A 17744-nucleotide genomic window follows, 5' to 3' on the forward strand; every position below is an offset into this window, starting at 1 on the left:
ACTCCATCTCTATAAAAATAGAAAATATTAGTGGGGTGTTGGGGGCACAGGCCTGTAGTCCCAGCTACTTGGGAGGCTGAGGTGGGGAGGATCACTTGAGCCCAGGAGTTTGAGGCTGCAGTGGGCCGACATCACGCCACCGCAACTCCAGCCTGGGTGACAGAGTGAGACTCTGTCTCAAAAAAAAAAAATAAAATAAAAAGGCCGGGCGCGGTGGCTCAAGCCTGTAATCCCAGCACTTTGGGAGGCTGAGACGGGCAGATCACGAGGTCAGGAGATCAAGACCATCCTGGCTAACACGGTGAAACCCCGTCTCTAAAAAAAAAATACAAAAATAGTCCCAGCTACTTGGGAGGCTGAGGCAGGAGAATGGCATAAACCCAGGAGGCGGAACTTGCAATGAGCCGAGATCCGGTCACTGCACTCCAGCCTGGGCGACACAGCGAGACTCTGCCTCAAAAAAAAAAAAAAAAAAAAAAAAAAAAGGACTGTCATTAGATAGCTTATTAAATTGGTAAAACTTTTGCCTTTTGAAATATTCAGAGAAAGGCAGGGATAATGTGACGTTCTGTACCTGTGCAGCTCTTACCACATGTAGATGATGTAAATCTTTCTCTTCTATAGACTATTATGTGGCTGTTTACTTACCTGGTCATTTCTTCCACCTACTTAATGTTCAACATCCAGACCTGATCTGCCACAGTCTTTTTCTGACAGGTACGGTTATAGTTTTTCTCTTGTAGAGATGGCCTATTTGAGTTTGTTTTGACTTTAATAATTTATGTTTGGGTGAAAGGAGGTTCTTTTGTTTGCTGATCTACTTTTTTTTTTTTTTTTTTTGGCCAGGAAATAATGAAATGATTGATATGCTACCTCATTGCCCTTTACAGTCATTGTCAGGGTCCCTGGTACTGGATTGTTGTTCTGGAAAGCTCTATAGAGCACTGCTCAGCCAGTCATCTTTATTACAGCTTCTGCAGAACACCCGCTTAGACTGTGAGAAGATGGCCGCGTTGCACTGTGCGCTCTACTGTGGTCAAGGCACGCGGTTCCTGGAAGGCCAGGTGAGAAGATAGCTCATGTTTTAAAATGTACAGATAGACGACACTGAGCCTATTTATTTTGTGGTTGAAAATGGTCACCGGGCGCAGTGGCTCATGCCTGTAATCCCAGCACTTTGGGAGGCTGAGGCGGGCGGATCACCTGAGGTCAGGAGTTCGAGACCAGCCTCAACATGGAGAAACCCTCTCTCTACTAAAAATACAAAATTAGCCAGGCATGGTGGTGCATGCCTGTAATCCCAGCTACTTGGGAGGCTGAGGCAGGAGAATTGCTTGAACCTGGGAGGTGGAGGTTGCAGTGAGCCGAGATCGCGCCATTGCACTCCAGCCTGGGCGACAAGAACGAAACTCTGTCTCAAAAAAAAAAAAAGAAAGAAAATGGTCAGGAGTTAATTTTATTTAGTTACAATTAATTGAGGTGTATGGCCTTTCTGCTGACATCATCGTCTTTTGTGTTGCTTTTTTATGGATCCCTACCAGGTCTCAGACTCAGGGTGTCTCTGTTCTTTTGGGTACTCCCTTTTCCATATTGGGAATAAATGTTTAGCTGTGTCAGTAACATTTCAATGAAGAGCTCCATAAATAATGTGCTTCTTAAATATCTACTTTTTTTCCTGGTCTGTATTTGATCTATAATTATCAAAAGGACTAAAATCTGTGGCAGATTATTTATTACATTTATAATAAAAATAGCTTACATTTGTATTTCACATTAGAGTTTATTAAGTTTATCCACACACTTTCTGTGTTATTTTACAGCTATCCTGTGAAGTCAGAGAAATCTCCTTATCAGATGTAGTTAAGATCAATGAGTGGCTGGTTAACTACAAAAAAAAAAAAGAGACATTAGACATTTTATTTTAACGTAAAACATTAAAATGTACATTATTCACCTATGCTTTGACTCAAGCCTTTCTTCGTGCATCTGCTAATTGAAGTGCAACATCATTTTTCTTGCATAAAAGCACTAGTAATGAGTTACCTCTAACTTCTTGTTACTTTTTAAAAATTTTTATGTCTAAGGATATAGTGATTTAAAGACCCTTACAAAGCAATCTGTGTATACCAGGCATTTTTTTACCCAATCTTTTTAGTTGTTTCCCCTGAACCTAGTTTTCTAGTGTTTTAGAGACATGCCTTTGACTCTTTCCAAAACATTCAACTTTTACTGACCCAATGACACTCTCTGCATCCACATTTTACTTATCTGTAGTAATATTGTATTACCTAATTTTGAAAATAAGTACAATAGCATAAACAGGTTTTGAATAAAACAGCTTACTGGTAGGAGCAGAAGTGCAAGTGTGCACCATAGCTAGGTGTGTCTTATATTATCTGTCAGTGCTGAGATGGCAAACATTCCTCCAGCAGGTGAGGATGATTATGGAGATGAGAGAGTTGATGGTAGAGCAAGAATTATCCCTCCTCGAAAGACAGTACAGTGATGCTCACAAAGGTTAACTGGTATGTCCGTATTCACACTGAGGACCCAGCTGGAATTCACACCCAGCTCTGCTGCCTCCAAGCCTAGTGGTTTTGTTTTGCTTTTTTTCCTGGATCCCACAGCTCTTTCCACTGGTGCTTTGCTATAACATGACCTATTCTTGCGCAAACGTTAGGTTGAAGAACGTTTATTTGGTTCCCAGCCAAGGAGATTTATTTAAAAGATGTATGAAAAGGATCTCACTTATAATATGCTGTTTTACCTACCCAGAATTGCATTATGTATCTTGAAGATAGTGTAGAAGTGAGTATATTCTTAGGCAATTCTAAAATAGGTATAGAATGCAAAAGCTTCATGTATATTTGTACTTCTTTGGTAGTGGAGGCAGAGAGCAGATTTAAATACCAACAGAGTTTTGTATGACTTTTTAAAGATTATTCAATGGATTTCTGAGAATGTCTCTGCCTGCCATTCATTTGACCTCATTCAGGAATTTATAATTGGTAAGTGTTGCTGATATTGCACCTTAAGTTGAATACTTGACCTTTTTGCTTGAGGGAAAGCAGTAAGTTGATAATGAATGCCTCAACCTGTCCAAATGCTGCTTAGGAGCACATTAAAAAAAAGAAAAAAACTCTATCGGAGTCAGCAGCTAATTAAATTTCATTCTCTTGTGGTTTTCTAAGAAGCTATGGCTGTACAGAGATTGATGAGATACAAGATAGGATCTTGATTCTATAACCTTATTAGTGATTTTTTTTTCCAGTAAGATGTAACTTTCTTAGCCCAGTTTTTTGTTGGCTGGTTTCGTATGAAGTGACATAATGTCATTTGGGTAGATATAGTACTAAGTTATTGTTCTCATTGTAAAAAGCAGAACCTGAAAATTTTAGTCAGTAGATAAAATCATAATGGTTACCATTTTGAGGATGAGGGATAAGACAATGAAAACTTTGTTGGTTTGCTTGTTTTGGTTGAATTACAATGCTGTCATCATCTTATTAAACCACATCTTTTTTCCCCCATTTAAAAAAAATCTACTCAGCTTCTTCATATTGGAGTGTATATTCAGAGACAAGTAACATGGACAAACTATTGCCACATTCCTCAGTGCTCACTTGGAATACAGTAAGTTAACACTGTGTATGCTGTGTGCAAATAAAATCAATTCCCAGTTGTGGGTCAGTTGTTGGACACCCCTCTTATAGTCATCAGGGTCGTGATTTCACTACTGTTTTGACTGATAAAGAACCGAGTTGTTTTTTTTTTTTCTTTTTTTGGCAGAAAAGTAATAGCGAATCCCTGCTATTGGCCAAAAGTATTTGTATAAAAACAGTAAAACCGAAGGAGCAGGTAAACAGGGTATTTATTATTCTTCCTGTTACCAGGCAGAACTAAACCTCTATCATGGTATTTTTATTTTCTAAGTGACTAGAGTGGATTACGATATGTACTAGGTTTATGTAAGTGAGGAATGGGTGCATTGCTGCTATTATACTTGGTAGATAAGGACCTTCATGACCTCTTTTTCCTGCCCCATTAAAAAATCTGTAATAACTCTAGAGCTTCAGGATCAGTAAAAGTCAGCAATCTTAGGCACACTCACCCCAACTGACTTTTTCTCCCTGTCGGTTCAGACTCCCTCCTTTTAAATTAGGATGTGTTGAGCTAAAACACTGCTCATTTTCTCTTGAATATGGTACAGTAGACAGAGCTTTGCTGGCCCAGCAAGTGAAAACCATGCATAGGCTGTGCCTGAAAAAGTTCTGCCTCTTGTTTCTTATTTAGATATTAGAACTACATGCTTGCTTTTGAGGCAGAAGTTTATATCAAAAAGGTATTTAGAAAAATAAGTCAAATTTAACACAGTCATAGGAAAAGATGTACTAGGATAAATGGTGACACTTTATGTTTAGACCCTGTCTAAGTATAGTCCTTAAAAAAGATGTATCAAGTGTGTTTGATTACTTTCCAAAGTTTTGGTATGCACAGTGGCAGTACTTTCCTAAAGGCCTTTTCTTTGTCTTTTACTGTCATAGTTATTAGATTTTTATGCCTCACCTTAGAATTTAAGGGAAAGGCCTGAGCTTGTTCCCGCTCTAGGTGCCCACTTTTTTCTTTCGGAACACATGTGAATAGACATGCAGACCCTGTGGTCATACGACAGGAAGTCTGCAGGTTACACCACCCTGGAGTCAGGAAATGCACATCTCCGCTCCCTCCCTTACCAACCCCCCACTGTTATGTCCTGTGTTCAAAGTGTCCAGGAGGCAGTTGGGACCACTGGTTCCCAGGGTTGTGTTAAAAGACTGAGCCACGTGTTAACTGGATGTGGTGTGAGAATATCACCTTGAGGGTAACGCTTCTCTTTTGCACTTCTCAAGATTGTGTAGGGCGGAGCAGCTATTGTGGACACGCACAGGGTGACATCAGTAAGTCCCACAAGAAGAGCGATATAAAGAAACCTGTGGTTATAACCTCCCTGTACTGAACTAATCTTGGAGTTTGCCATGTTGCTTTAAACTTCTTGTGATTGGACTAGGTTACCTTAAAGATCTCTTCTAATCTTGAAAAAGCTATGAGTCTATGCTTATCATTAGCTATGATGTAAATCATTTATTTTTCTCTAATCTGCAAATGTTCTTAATGCTACAACCTTAATAAAAAGCTGCCACAGGAGAAAACATGGACTTCACACTTTTGTAGGAGACAACTGACTTGGATTTTTTAAGATAATAGAAAATATGATGCCCTTACAAATAGATAATCCTGAATTATGTTTTGCAAACAACTATACCTCTTTTAAAAATGCCATTTATAACCTAAAACCGTAATGAAATTTTAATGTTTTTTTTTGAGGTATCCTCTGTAGTGATAAATGAAGCTCACAATAGATTCTTATCACAGCTTTCAACTGTCACAATGAAGAACTTAGTTGTTTGTATGTTCTGAAAATGTATTTCTCTGTCACTGTGATACCCTTTTTTTACAGGAATATTCTGTATCAGTAAAATCTCGGTCATTTAAATTCTAGACAAATATCAATTTTTATTTCTACATTACATCTCGTAAAATATTTTCTTATATACTTACCTACTTTTTTTAAGGAAATGGAAGCTGATTTGACCAGATGAGAGGCTACTTACATAATTAACATACAGATACACTTTTCAAAGTAATAGTGAATAAAGGGCAATCTTGAAAGTTTATCATTTCATTAAATTTCTGTTTTAACGCTCACTAGTTAGCAGAATGCTATCATTTGCCCTTCTTGAAATGAATTGTTCACTTTTCAGATTTGCCATGATGATAGCGCTGCACAAACTTTTTTTTTTCTTTAGAGATGGAGTCTTGCTCTGTCATCCAGGCTGGAGTGCAATGGCACAATCTCAGCTCATTGCAACCTCCACCTCCCAGGCTCAAGTGATTCTCCTGCCTCAGCCTCCTGAGTTGCTGGAAATACAGGCACCCGCCACCATGCCTGGCTAATTTTTTTGTTTTTTAGTAGAGACGGGGTTTCACCATGTTGGCCAGGCTGGTCTCCAACTCCTGATCTAAAGTGATCTGCCAGCCTTGGCCTCCCAAAGTTCTGGGATTACAGGTGCGAGCCACTGCACCTGGCTGCTGCAGAAACTTTTTTATGGGGAGCTCTTACCTCTGAAATTACAGAGGACAATGAGGTACAGAACAATTATCCAGCCAAGTCATGCAAGAATTCCGTTAGTCTTGGTTCCTTCTAGTGAGGTAGGGGCCAACTATAATACAGTTAAGTGAAAGAAGAGAGGAAGGAGTATTGATAATGAAACATTTCCTCTTTATCATTACATTTGGTGCAAACATAATTTGCCTCATTTGTTCTTTAATAGAAATGTATAAAAATACCCTATTTGCTCTCTATTTCTTTGTAATTGTCTTTTCCTTTCGTTTAGAGACCCTGTCAACTATTATAATTGTGACTTTAAAGAATACGTTCCTTCTGGAGGCAAGAGATAGGCTAGGCTATATTCACTGTTATTTATGTGCTCCAAGGTTTATTTAAAGTAGAGGTTAGAAACTGGAAGCTGCCCTTAGCTTCTTTCTGTGCAGAAAACACTCCCTGAAAGCTTGAGCTAGTGGTAGCTCATACACTGAGCAGCGGTGTGTGTGTTTTTTTCCCCACTATAGGAAATTCCTGGAATAACTCTTGTGACAGAAGACATTGCATTGCCTTTTATGAAGGTAGGTCCCTTAGAGCAAGAAACGAAAGTACAGACACATGATTAAAGCTCTGCTGCCTGAGTATTATGGTGGTTCCAAAAGGGATTGCAAATTGGCTGGGGCGGGGAGGGCGAGGCACTAGGGTGGGTTTTCTGGAGAATCCTTCCTACATGGTTGAGTGATCACTGAGTATGATAGTATGGCAATTCTCAGGAATGCTCTTTGAAGAAGGAAGTTTCCTGAAGATAGAAGAGAATTACGGTGCTCAACTTAAACCTTCCAAAACTGTGCCTCAGGCCAGGCTGTACTAGGGAGGTCTGGTAGATGATCTTTAGAGAGGCTGGTAGCTGCTTTTACTTTATTTGCACAACTATTACTCCCTCAAAATGAGTGCGCGCGCGCGCACACACACACACACACACACACACACACACACACAGAATTTCCAGTCTTAAAACCATTAAGTAATGCGGGCTAGGATTATCTAATTTCCTTCTGGTTCTAAAAACAGCTTTTTTGTTTCTCAAGAGTGATCTGTATTGGCCCACTACGTGGTCTCCATCAACCTCTGAACATTAAGCTGTAGCTGTTAGTGTCTTTCTGCAACCTGGTGGCTTCAGAATAGTTTCGGAGTACCATATGAGAATGGGGTGCAGTGAGTAGAAAATAATATGTATGTCGTTAAAACTAGGGGGAGTATTTTAGTGCAGTTTCCTTGAAGCTCCTTTGTTGTTTTTGGCATTTGGCATTGCCTCCTGTTAATCATAGCTTGATGTAGACTGGGAAATCTCAACTTCTGGCAGCAGGGAGCTCCGGGTGCTGATGCCTTTTATTTCCATTTGATTCTTTTGTATCTGTGAAGGGCAAGCTAGGCCTGGGCAGCTGGGGGAAGGCTGTGGCATTTGAGGTCACAGTGATTCACTGCGGGCGAGAGAGCGCAGATCGGGGCCCAGGTTAGTGGTTCTAGGTTTTGGTCTTAAGAAGAATCCCTTAAAAATAGACTGATGATCTGTGTTTCCAGGCAAAAGCATGGGACTGCTGTGAAGTCCTACTAACACGTGAAGATGAAGAGAAAAGAAAGGTTTTGTTAATAGTTTAAAAGGTGTTTTAAAAGATTCCACCCTTTCATTTTATTTATTGTTTATTGTTTCTGCCCTTTCCACTAGTCTTACCAAATCCATAATGTGTTTTTATTTTATTTTTAGAGATGGGGTCTCCTTTTGTTGCCCAGGCTGGAGTGCAGTGGCATGATCATAGCTCACTAAAATCTCTAATTCCTGGGCTCAAGCAATCCTTCCATCTCAGCCTCCTGAGTAGTTGGACTATAGTCATGAGTCACCACACCCATCCAGTTTCTTATTTTTTCTTATTTTTTTGGAGAGATGGGATCTTGCTATGTTGCCAGGCTGATCTCAATCTACTGGCCTCAAGTCATCCTCCTGCCTTAGCCTGTCAGAGTGCTAGGATTATAGGTGTGAACCACCATGCCAGACCATAATTTTTTTAATGGACAACAAACCAGTGAAGAAAAATTTTGAAAGAAATATCATCCACAATTCTATAGTGCCTAATGTATCAACTGTCTCTTCTCCCCCATTTCCTCTTGGCTTTTGTTATAGGTATGCATATTTTACCCAGTAGTAATTGTGATCTAGAGATATTAGATAAATTTTAGAAATTATGTTATTGTAAACATTTTTTCATGTTGCTATGTAAACTTATTATAATTTCTAATGACTGTATAGGATTCCACTGGATGGCAGTGTCTTTTTATTTTTATTATTTTAAATTAATAAGTGTGTGAGGAAAAACTCTGTCCAAACTGTGTTTTCTCTCTCTCGCACTGCAACAATAATCAACACAGAAAAACACTTCTGTTACCAAATGTGTGGGAATTCTTTCCTCACGCACCAAGCAGCAGACAGCAGCTGGGTGTCCTCTAATTCAGTTCTGACGCTACCTACCCAGAGACAGTGTCAGATCCCACAGGTTGGGGGGCATAGTCCCCAAGACTACCTTCCATACCCTCAGATACCAGGTGCAAGTCCAGGCCTCTGGAACTTCTGCCCAACTGTCTTCAAGTTGGGGTTCCCACGAAACCTCTTTAGGTTTGGTTAATTAGCTGGGGTGGCTCACAGAACTCAGGGAAACATGTTTAGTGGCCTATTATAAAGGATATTGCAAAGGATACAGATGAAGAGATGCATAGAGTAAGGTCTGGAGGAAGGGGCGTGGAGCTTCCAGGCCCTTGTTGGACTCACCACCCTCCAGGAACCTCCACCTGTTCAGCTATGGGGAAACTTCCCCAACCCAGTCCTCTGGGATTTTTATGGAAGCATTCCTTTCCTCCAGGGTATAAGGTGGGGCCCTCTTAGGGGAGGGTCTTAAGATCCACAATCAGAAAGGTAGGGGGGTGGGGCGGGGGTGGTGGTGGGGAGTGGTGGTGGGGGGAGAGTCCTGCCTTAGGGCAGGTGAAAGGAAAGCAGGAGAGAGAGTTTCCTGAGACTAGTCCTGGTTCCGAAGCCTAAAACACCCAATATTATAACAGTAGGCTGTAACAAAGGCTATGGGCATTATGAACCAGGGGTGGGTGGATGAAAATTAATACATACAAAACACCACAATAAGTATGTCATGTTTTATTTTGAGGTAGGGTCTCACTCTGTTACCCAGGCTAGAGTGCAGTGACACAGTCATAGCTCACTGCAACCTTGAACTCCTGGGCTCAAGCAGTCCTCCTCCTTCAGCCTCCTGAGTAGCTAGAACTACATGTGCATGTCATCATGTCTGGTTAATTAAAACTTTTTTTTTTTTTTTGTAGAGACAAGGAATTACTATGTTGTCCAAGCTAGTTTCGAACTCCTAGGCTAAAGCCATCCTCCCAACTCGGCCTCCCAAAGTGTTGGTATTACAGGTATGAGCCACCATGCCCTGCTGGGTTGCAGTGCCTTAACTCAATTGTTCTTCTGTTTTGTTCTACTCAGTCTCCTGAGTAGCTGAGATTACAGGCGTGCACCACCATGCCCAGATAATTTTTGTATTTTTAGTAGAGGTGGGGTTTCACCATGTTGGTCAGGCTGGGCTTGAACTCCTGACCTCAGGTGATCTGCCCACCTTGGCCTCCCAAAGTGAATATTTTTATACATATAGTTTTTCTTTTGATCTATTCCCCTAAGGTTAAGAGCCCAGAAGTAATATTGGGTGAAAGGCTATGACGATTTTTATAGCATTTGATTCTTATGATAAATTGATATTCAGTGAAAGGGATGTCACACGCGTCCGTGTGAAGAGACCACCAAACAGGCTTTGTGTGAACAATAAAGCTTTTTAATCACCTGGGTGCAGGTGGGCTGAGTCTGAAAAGAGAGTCAGCAAAGGGAGATAGGGGTGGGGCCATTTTATAGGATTTGGGTGGGTAGTGGAAAATTACAGTCAAAGGGGGTTGTTCTCTTTCGGGCAGGGGTCAAAAGGTGCTCAGCCGGGGAGCTACTGAGCCAGAAGAAGGAATTTCACAAGGTTAATCACTCAGTTAAGGTGGGGAAGAAACATATCACAATGGTGGAATGTCATCAGTTAAGGCAGGAACCAGCCATTTTCACTTCTTTTGTGATTCTTCACTTGCTTCAGGCCATCTGGATGTGTACGTGCAGGTCACAGGGGATATGATGGCTTAGCTTGGGTTCAGAGGCCTGATATTCAGAGGCCTGAGCAGGATTAGGGGAGGCATGGGAATCTAGAGTGGGAGAGATTAAGCTGAAGGAAGATTTTGTGGTAAGGGGTGATATTGTGGGGTTGTTAGAAGGAGCATTTGTTGTATAGAATGATTGGTGATGGCCTGGATATGGTTTTGGATGAATTGAGAAACTAAACACAAGGTCCGAATAAGAGAATGAGAAAAACAGATACTAAAGGACTAAATTGGGAGGACATCCAATTAGAGAGGACCCAAGGGGGTTCAATGTAATTACTTGCTTGGTTGGCAAGTTTAGGCTCTATCCTTGAGTTTTTTTATGTTGTCATATACCAGGCCAGATTGATTTAGGTAAAAACAACACTTTTCATTTAAAAATATAGAGTCTTTTTTTTTTTTTTTTTTTTTTGCAGTGAGTAAGTTGAGGCCTCAGAGATTTTGGAGGAAAGAGAAATGCAAAGCCAGCAATTATTTGTTAAAAATGGATTAGAAATGGCTAGGAGAGAGTGAGTGAGATTGGTAGTGTGGTGGACATAGCTGGGGGGAGGAAGAGGGTGGCATAAGAACAGGAACAAGAATAAGAATGAATATAAAGGTAAAGAATAGGACTTCATCAGAGTGAAAGTATTGGAGTGTACCCTGTCAGCAAAGATCATCTATCCACTCTAAAAGGGAGTTAAGAGTGGTGGTTTGGGGATAGCATGAGGAGATATTAGCTGTGATGACTTGGAGAAATAGTGTAAACCGGCAGTGTAAACAAGAGCAGGACATTTATGAGTAGTAGAGAACAGTGAATAGGAGTATGACTAGACAGAACATAGTAGGGATGACAAGTTTTTGGGGTGCAGTTCAAGTTGGGCTGGTGTCTGGAATGATACTGGGCCCTAATAAAACAGAGCATCCATACAGGAGCTCAAATGGGCTGTACCCCGTAGCATCCCGAGGACAGGCCTGAATTCTGAGAAGGGCAAGTGGGAAAAGTATTGTTCAGTCCTTTTTAAGTTGGTGGCTGAACTTGGTAAGGTGTGTTTTTTTTAAGACCATTGGTCCATTTTACCTTTCCTGCAGATTGAGAATGATAGGGGTCTGAAGGTTCCACTGAATACCAAGAGCCTGAGAAACTGCTTGGGTGATTTGACTAGTAAAGGCCTGTCCATTATTGGACTGTATAGAGGTGGGAAGGCCAAACTGAGGAATTATGTCTGACAGAAGGGAAGAAATGACTGTGGTGGCCTTCTTAGACCCTGTGGGAAAGGCCTCTACCCATCCAGTGAATGTGTCTACCCAGACCAAGAGGTATTTAAGTTTCCTGACTTGGGGCATGTGAGTAAAATTGATTTTCCAGTCCTGGGCAGGGGCAAATCCCTGAGCTTGAATGTATAGGGAAGGGAGGGGGCCTGAACAATCCCTGAGGAGTAGTAGAATAGCAGATGGAACACTGAGAAGTGATTTCCTTGAGAATAGATTTCCATGATGGAAAGGAAATGAGAGGTTCTAAGAGATGGGCTAGTGGCTTGTAACCTACATGGAAGAGGTTATGAAATGACGACAGAATAGAATGGGCCTGTGAGGCTGGAAGGAGATATTTTCCTTGGTCTAAGAACCATTTGCCTTGTGTGGGAAGAGATTGATAGGTGGAAGTTTCAGTGGGGAAGTAGGTGGAAGTGACCGATGAGAAGGAGGAAAACTGGCAGTGAGGGACAGAAGTTGGAACACTAGCTGCTGCTTTAGCTACCTTATCAGCATAAGCGTTGCCTTGAGTGATGGGATCTGACACATTTTGATGGCCTTTGCAGGGAATGACTCCAGCTTCCTTTGGAAGTAAAGTGGCCTTGAGAAGAGTTTTTATTAAAGAGGCATTAATGATGGAGGACCCTTGCATAGTGAGGAAACCTCTTTTTGCCCATATAACAGCATGGTGGTGAGGATATGGAAGGCATATTTAGAGTCGTATAAATATTGACATGTAATCCTTTTGCAAGAGTGAGGGCTGGAGTTAAGGCAATGAGTTTGGCTTGCTGAGAGGTAGTGGAAGGGGGGCAGAAAGTATATGCATCAGGTGTGAGGAAGAAAATAGATTTTGGAAGTTATGAGAATTGTAGAGAGTGAGTTGAGCACATAGTTTGTGATTTTGAGGGCCTCTAAAAGTGTTAAAGCAGCGGCAGCTGCCGCATGCAGACATGAAGGCTAGGCTAAAATAGTAAGATCAAGTCGTTTGGACAGAAAAGCTACAGGGTGCTGTCCTGGCTCTTGTGTAAGAACTCCTACCACACAGCCCTGCACTTCAGCTGTGTGTAATGAAAAGGGAGTGATGAGTTAGGGAGAGCTAGTGTGGGAGCTGTTTTTTAAGGAATGGAAAGGGAAGTGGGGAAAGGATTTAGGATCTATGGGGTCAACTAGGTTTATTTAGAATAGAATAATGGGTTGTGGAGAGAGGTATTGAGGATAGGAGAGTATATGGGTTTGGCACCATGGGGTGGATAGGCAAAACAATTTGGTTGATAGGTGCAGATCCTGAACTAACCTATAAGGCTTGTCTGTTTTTGGGACAGGCAAAATGGGGGAATTGTAAGGAGAGTTTATAGGCTTTAAAAGGCCATGCTGTAACAGGTGAGTGATAACAGGCTTTAATCCTTTTAAAGTGTGCTGAGGAATGGGATATTGGCATTGAGCAGGGTAAGGGTAATTAGGTTTTAATAGGATGGTAAGGGGTGCGTGATCTGTCACCAAGGAGGGAGTAGAGGTATCCTATACTTGTGGATTGAGGTGGGGAGATATAAGGAGAGAATGTGAAGGAGGCTTTGAACTGGGGAAAAGGCGGCAATGAGGTGTGACTATAGCCTAGGAATAGTCAGGGAAGCGGATAATTTAGTTAAAATGTCTTGACCTAATCAGGGAACTGGGCAGGTGGGGATAACTAAAAAGGAGTGCATACAAGAATATTGTCCAAGTTGGCACCAGAGTCGGGGAGTTTTAAGGGGTTTTGAAGCCTGGCTGTCAATACCCACAACAGTTATGGAGGCAAGGGAAATATGCCCTTGGAAAGAAGGTAATGTGGAGTGGGTAGCCTCTGTATTGATTAAGAAGGGGACAGGCTTACCTTCCACTGTAAGAGTTACTGAAAGCATCTGTGATGGTCCAGGAAGCTTCTGAGGCAATCGGGCAGCATCAGTCTTCAGCTGCTAAGCTGAGAAGATCTGGGAATGAGTCAGCCTTGGGTCAGAGTTCCAGGGGCTCCGGGAGTGGCTGCCAGGCGAGTTGGACAGTCTGATTTCCAGTGGGGTCCCGCACAGATGGGACACAGCTTAGGAGGAATCCTGGGCTGTGGGCATTCCTTGGCCCAGTGGCCAGATTTCCGGCACTGAAGTAAGATCCTGGGGGAGGAGGTCCTGAAGTAATGCTTGACCGCTGCGGCTTAGGCATTTTGAAGTTCTTGTGTGCTGGAGATGTGGCTGGGGTTTCTCTCACAGTGGAGGCAAGGAATTGCAACTCAGAAATATGTTGCTACTTGACTGCCTCTACTCTATTATTGTACACTTTGAAGGTGAGGTTAATTAAGTCCTGTTGTGGGGTTTGAGGGCTGGAATCTGATTTTTGGAGCTTTATGTAATGTCAGGAGCGGATTGGGTAATAAAATGCATATTGAAAATAAGACAGCCTTCTGGCCCTTCTGGGTCTAGGGCGGTAAAGCGTCTAAGGGTTGTTGCCAAATGGACCATGAACTGGGCTGGGTTTTTATATTTGATGAAAAAGAGCCTAAATGCTAACTGATTTGGGAGAGGTTGGATAAATAAAAAGGAGCATTAACCTTGACTGTGCCTTTAGCTCCCGCCACCTCTTTAAGAGGAAATTGTTGGGCAGGTAGGGGAGGGCTAGTCGCGGAAGGAAACTGTAAGCCAGACCAGGTGTGAGGAGGGGAGGTGATAAAAGGATTATAGGGTGGGGGAGTGGAGGCTGAAGAAGAATTGGGACCTGGCTTGGCCTCACGAGGAGCAGCCTGGGGAGGAGGGGAGAGGTCAGATGGGTCTGCAGAAAAGGAGGATTCAGAGGACTCAGAGCTTGGGGTGGAGACTGAAGGAACAGACAAGAGAGAAAGAAGACAGATTTGGAATGAGTCGCGTGGGAGCAGAGACTAGGGAGGGACCAATGTGTAAAAGAATGCCTGGACGTCAGGTACCTCAGACCCATTTGCCCATTTTTCGACAAAAATCATCCAGGTCTTGTAAAATGGAGGAATCAAAAGTGCTGTTTTCTGGCTATTTAGAACCATTATTGAGTTTGTACTGGGGCCAAACAGTGTTGCAGAAGAAAATAAGGTGCTTAGGTTTTAGGTCAGGTGAGAGTTGAAGAGGTTTTAAGTCTTTGAGAACACAGGCTGAGGGAGAAGAAGAGGGAATGGAGGGTGAAAGGTTGCTATAGTGAAGGAGGCAAGCCCAGATAAAAGAGAGGGTAGAGACACAGAGAGAAGTGGGGTGTAGTGAGCAGCCCTGGGCTGCAATGTGGGTGAGCAGCCAAAGCAAGTGTCCCTGTAATTGACTTGCCACCAAGGGAATGTGGGTGAATGACCCCAGGACCACAGGCACATGCCACCAAGCCTGGGTGAATGTGGGCAGGTGTCCCCATGGTGATCAGACACCAATGGAGTGTGAGTGAATAATCAGGCAGGCCTCCCTGCAGTGATTAAAACACCAAGGGAAGACTGTCTTCCAGAGTCTGTGACTGACACCGGAGTTTTGGGTCCACAGATAATATGTGTCTCCTTTGTCTCTACTTCAGAGGAAAAAGAACTGGAATTGGAAGGACAGGGAGATTGACGGGTAGCAAGAGAGGCTGGAGAAGAGAGTGAAAAGACCGCCCACCCGATTTGAAAGTGGTGAGATGTTCCTTGGGCTGGTCGGTCTGAGGACCTGAGGTCATAGGTGGATCTCCTCACGGAAGTGAGGGCGAGGACAGGGGACCGGTCTCCCGAAGGAGTCCTCCTGTTCCAGGTCTTTGGTACCAAATGTCACTTGCGTCTGTGTGAAGAGACCACCAAACAGGCTTTGTGTGAGCAATAAAGCTTTTTAATCACCTGGGTGAAGGCGGGCTGAGTCCGAAGAGAGTCTGCGAAGGGAGGTAGGGGTGGGGCCATTTTATAGGATTTGGGTGGGTAGTGGAAAATTACAGTCAAAGGGGGTTCTCTTTCAGGTAGGGGCAGGGGTCACAAGGTGCTCAGTAGGGGAGCTTCTGAGCCAGGAGAAGGAATTTCACAAGGTTAATCGCTCAGTTAAGGTGGGGTAGGAACAAATCACAATGGTAGAATGTCATCAGTTCAGGCAGGAACTGGCCATTTTCACTTCTTTTGTGATTCTTCACTTCCTTTAGGCCATCTGGATGTATACTGTAGGTCACAGGGGATATGATGGCTTAGCTTGGGCTCAGAGGCCTGACAAGGGCTAATTTACATTTACAAGGGATTTATGAGTTTACCAGTTTTACTACAACCTTATCAACATTGTGCCTTTGGGAGGTCATTAGTTCATGAGGGCAGAGCCCTGGCAATTGCAATTAGTACCCTCATAGAAGAGACCCTACAGAGCCAACTTGCCCTCCCGCCACATGAGGTTACAGTGAACACATGGAGGTCTAGGAAGTGGGCCCTTATCAGACACCACATCTGACCACAACCTGATTTTGGGCACTCCAGTCTGAAGAACTGTGAGAAATAAATTTGCTGATAAGCCATCTGGTTTATAGTATTTTGGTGTAGCTGCTGTAACAGACTAAGACCTATATGAACATCTTGGGCAGGATAAACCAGTTAAATCAGAAAATCTTCCTTAGAGAGACAAAGGACTTCCTTATCTTATAAATAGTTCTCAAAGTCATTTTAAAAATGACTGGTGTCATTTAAAAACACTAAACAGGAAATATATTGAAACAAGGTGCTTGCCTTAAAAGGAATGTCATTAACAGTGTCCTTCCTAAGAATGATTTTATCCCTTTGTAAACTATGGATTGCTCTAGGGAAACGGCAACTTTCATAAAAGGCTAAAAATTGCCCTTGATTTTATTTTTATTTTTTAAAAATTTTGATTGATTGATTGATTGATTGATTGATTGATTGAGATAGGGTCTCCCTCTGTCACCCAGGCTGGAGTGCAGTGGTGCCATAGTGGCTCACTGCAGCCTTGACTTCCTGGGCATAAGCAGTCCTCCCACATCAGACTCCCAAGTAGTTGGGACCACAGGCACACGCCACCAAGCCTGGCTAATTTTTTTTTTTTTTTTTCCTGTGGAGACAGGGTCTTAGTATGTTGCTGGGGCTGATCTCAAATTCCTGGCCTCGAGGGATCATCCCACCTCAGCCTCACAAAGTGCTGGGATTACACACATGAGCCACCACACTTGGCCTGCCCTTCATTTTATGAGAAGAAAAACCATTAAAACTATTCAACCACAGGAAGCATGTATGAGTTTTTAAAACTGGAAAATAAATATAAGTATAAAGATGAGCATGATACAAATGGAGAAATGGGATATTTTTACCACAGTCTTTAAGTTGGACATCTGTATTTAGTCACTTGTTAGAGATTGTTGATTACCTGACTCGGAGACTGGGAAGGACAAAAACTTATTGCTCCTTTCTACTTATGGCCACTCAGATGTGAGGGTGTTACTGCCAATGTCTATCAGTCGTCTGATGTCCCTGAGCAACTGGGAGAAGAGTAGTTTATACCTGGGCTGCTCTTCATTCAGAGACTTATCTGCTTTTTCACTGGTGTTAAACTGTTTTAGGCTGAGTGCGCTGGCTCACACCTGTAATCCCAGCACTTTGGGAGGCCGAGGTGGGTGGATCACTTGAGGCCAGGAGTTCGAGACCAGCCTGGCCAACATGGTGAAACCCTGTCTCTATAGAAAATATAAAAATTAGCAGAGTATGGTGGTGCACGCCTGTAACCCCCAGTACTTGGGAGGCTGAGGCAAGAGAATTCCTTGAACCTGGGAGGTGGAGGTTGCAGTGAGCCAGGATCACGCCACTGCACTCCAGCCTGGGTGACAGAGCAAGACTCCACCTCACAAACAAAACACGAAGTTTTAATTGGGCAGAGCGTGAGTGTAATTAATTGCTTAGTGAAGCACAAAAGACACAAAAGCACAAAAGACTTGACCCCCACAATACAGACAACCATGATCACTTAAATAAAAAGATTTTTAGTGGTCTGAAGTATTGGTATAATTACAATGTAATAGTTTACAATTTTTAAAAATTGTTGCTTTGACAAAGATGTAGCATCAATAGCCGTGTTAGTTGGTTATGTGGGAAATACTGATTCCCCAAAGTTCAGTTTGCACATATTTTCTGGAACAG

The 17744-nt window shown here is 42.6% G+C and overlaps 2 protein-coding genes across 19 annotated transcripts in view; one reads left to right on the forward strand and one right to left on the reverse strand.

Annotated features, from left to right (window-relative positions):
- Window positions 1-17744, forward strand: part of GSAP (gamma-secretase activating protein) — a 104947-nt gene that overhangs the window by 62067 nt on the left and 25136 nt on the right. For 17 of the 18 annotated variants that reach the window (XR_012432746.1, XR_012432747.1, XR_012432749.1 and 14 more), the window contains 5 exons: window positions 625-717; window positions 847-1064; window positions 2939-3008; window positions 3551-3633; window positions 6670-6723. Coding sequence is in view for 14 of the 18 variants with exons in the window: in XM_045387560.2 (XP_045243495.2) it covers window positions 625-717; window positions 847-1064; window positions 2939-3008; window positions 3551-3633; window positions 6670-6723 (518 nt within the window). In the remaining 4 variants the exon portion in view is untranslated. Of the gene's footprint in view, window positions 1-624; window positions 718-846; window positions 1065-2938; window positions 3009-3550; window positions 3634-6669; window positions 6724-9523; window positions 9617-17744 lie in introns of all 18 variants that reach the window. The other variant, XM_074035698.1, reaches the window with a different exon arrangement.
- CCDC146 (coiled-coil domain containing 146) overlaps window positions 1718-17744 on the reverse strand; it is a 245750-nt gene continuing 229723 nt past the window's right edge. The window contains exon 19 of the mRNA XM_045387553.2: window positions 1718-1885. Within this exon, the coding sequence (XP_045243488.1) occupies window positions 1790-1885 (96 nt within the window). The 3' untranslated portion in view covers window positions 1718-1789. The remainder of the gene's footprint in view (window positions 1886-17744) is intronic.

This window comes from Macaca fascicularis, chromosome 3 (assembly GCF_037993035.2).
Source record: "Macaca fascicularis isolate 582-1 chromosome 3, T2T-MFA8v1.1".
NCBI lineage: Eukaryota > Metazoa > Chordata > Mammalia > Primates > Cercopithecidae > Macaca > Macaca fascicularis.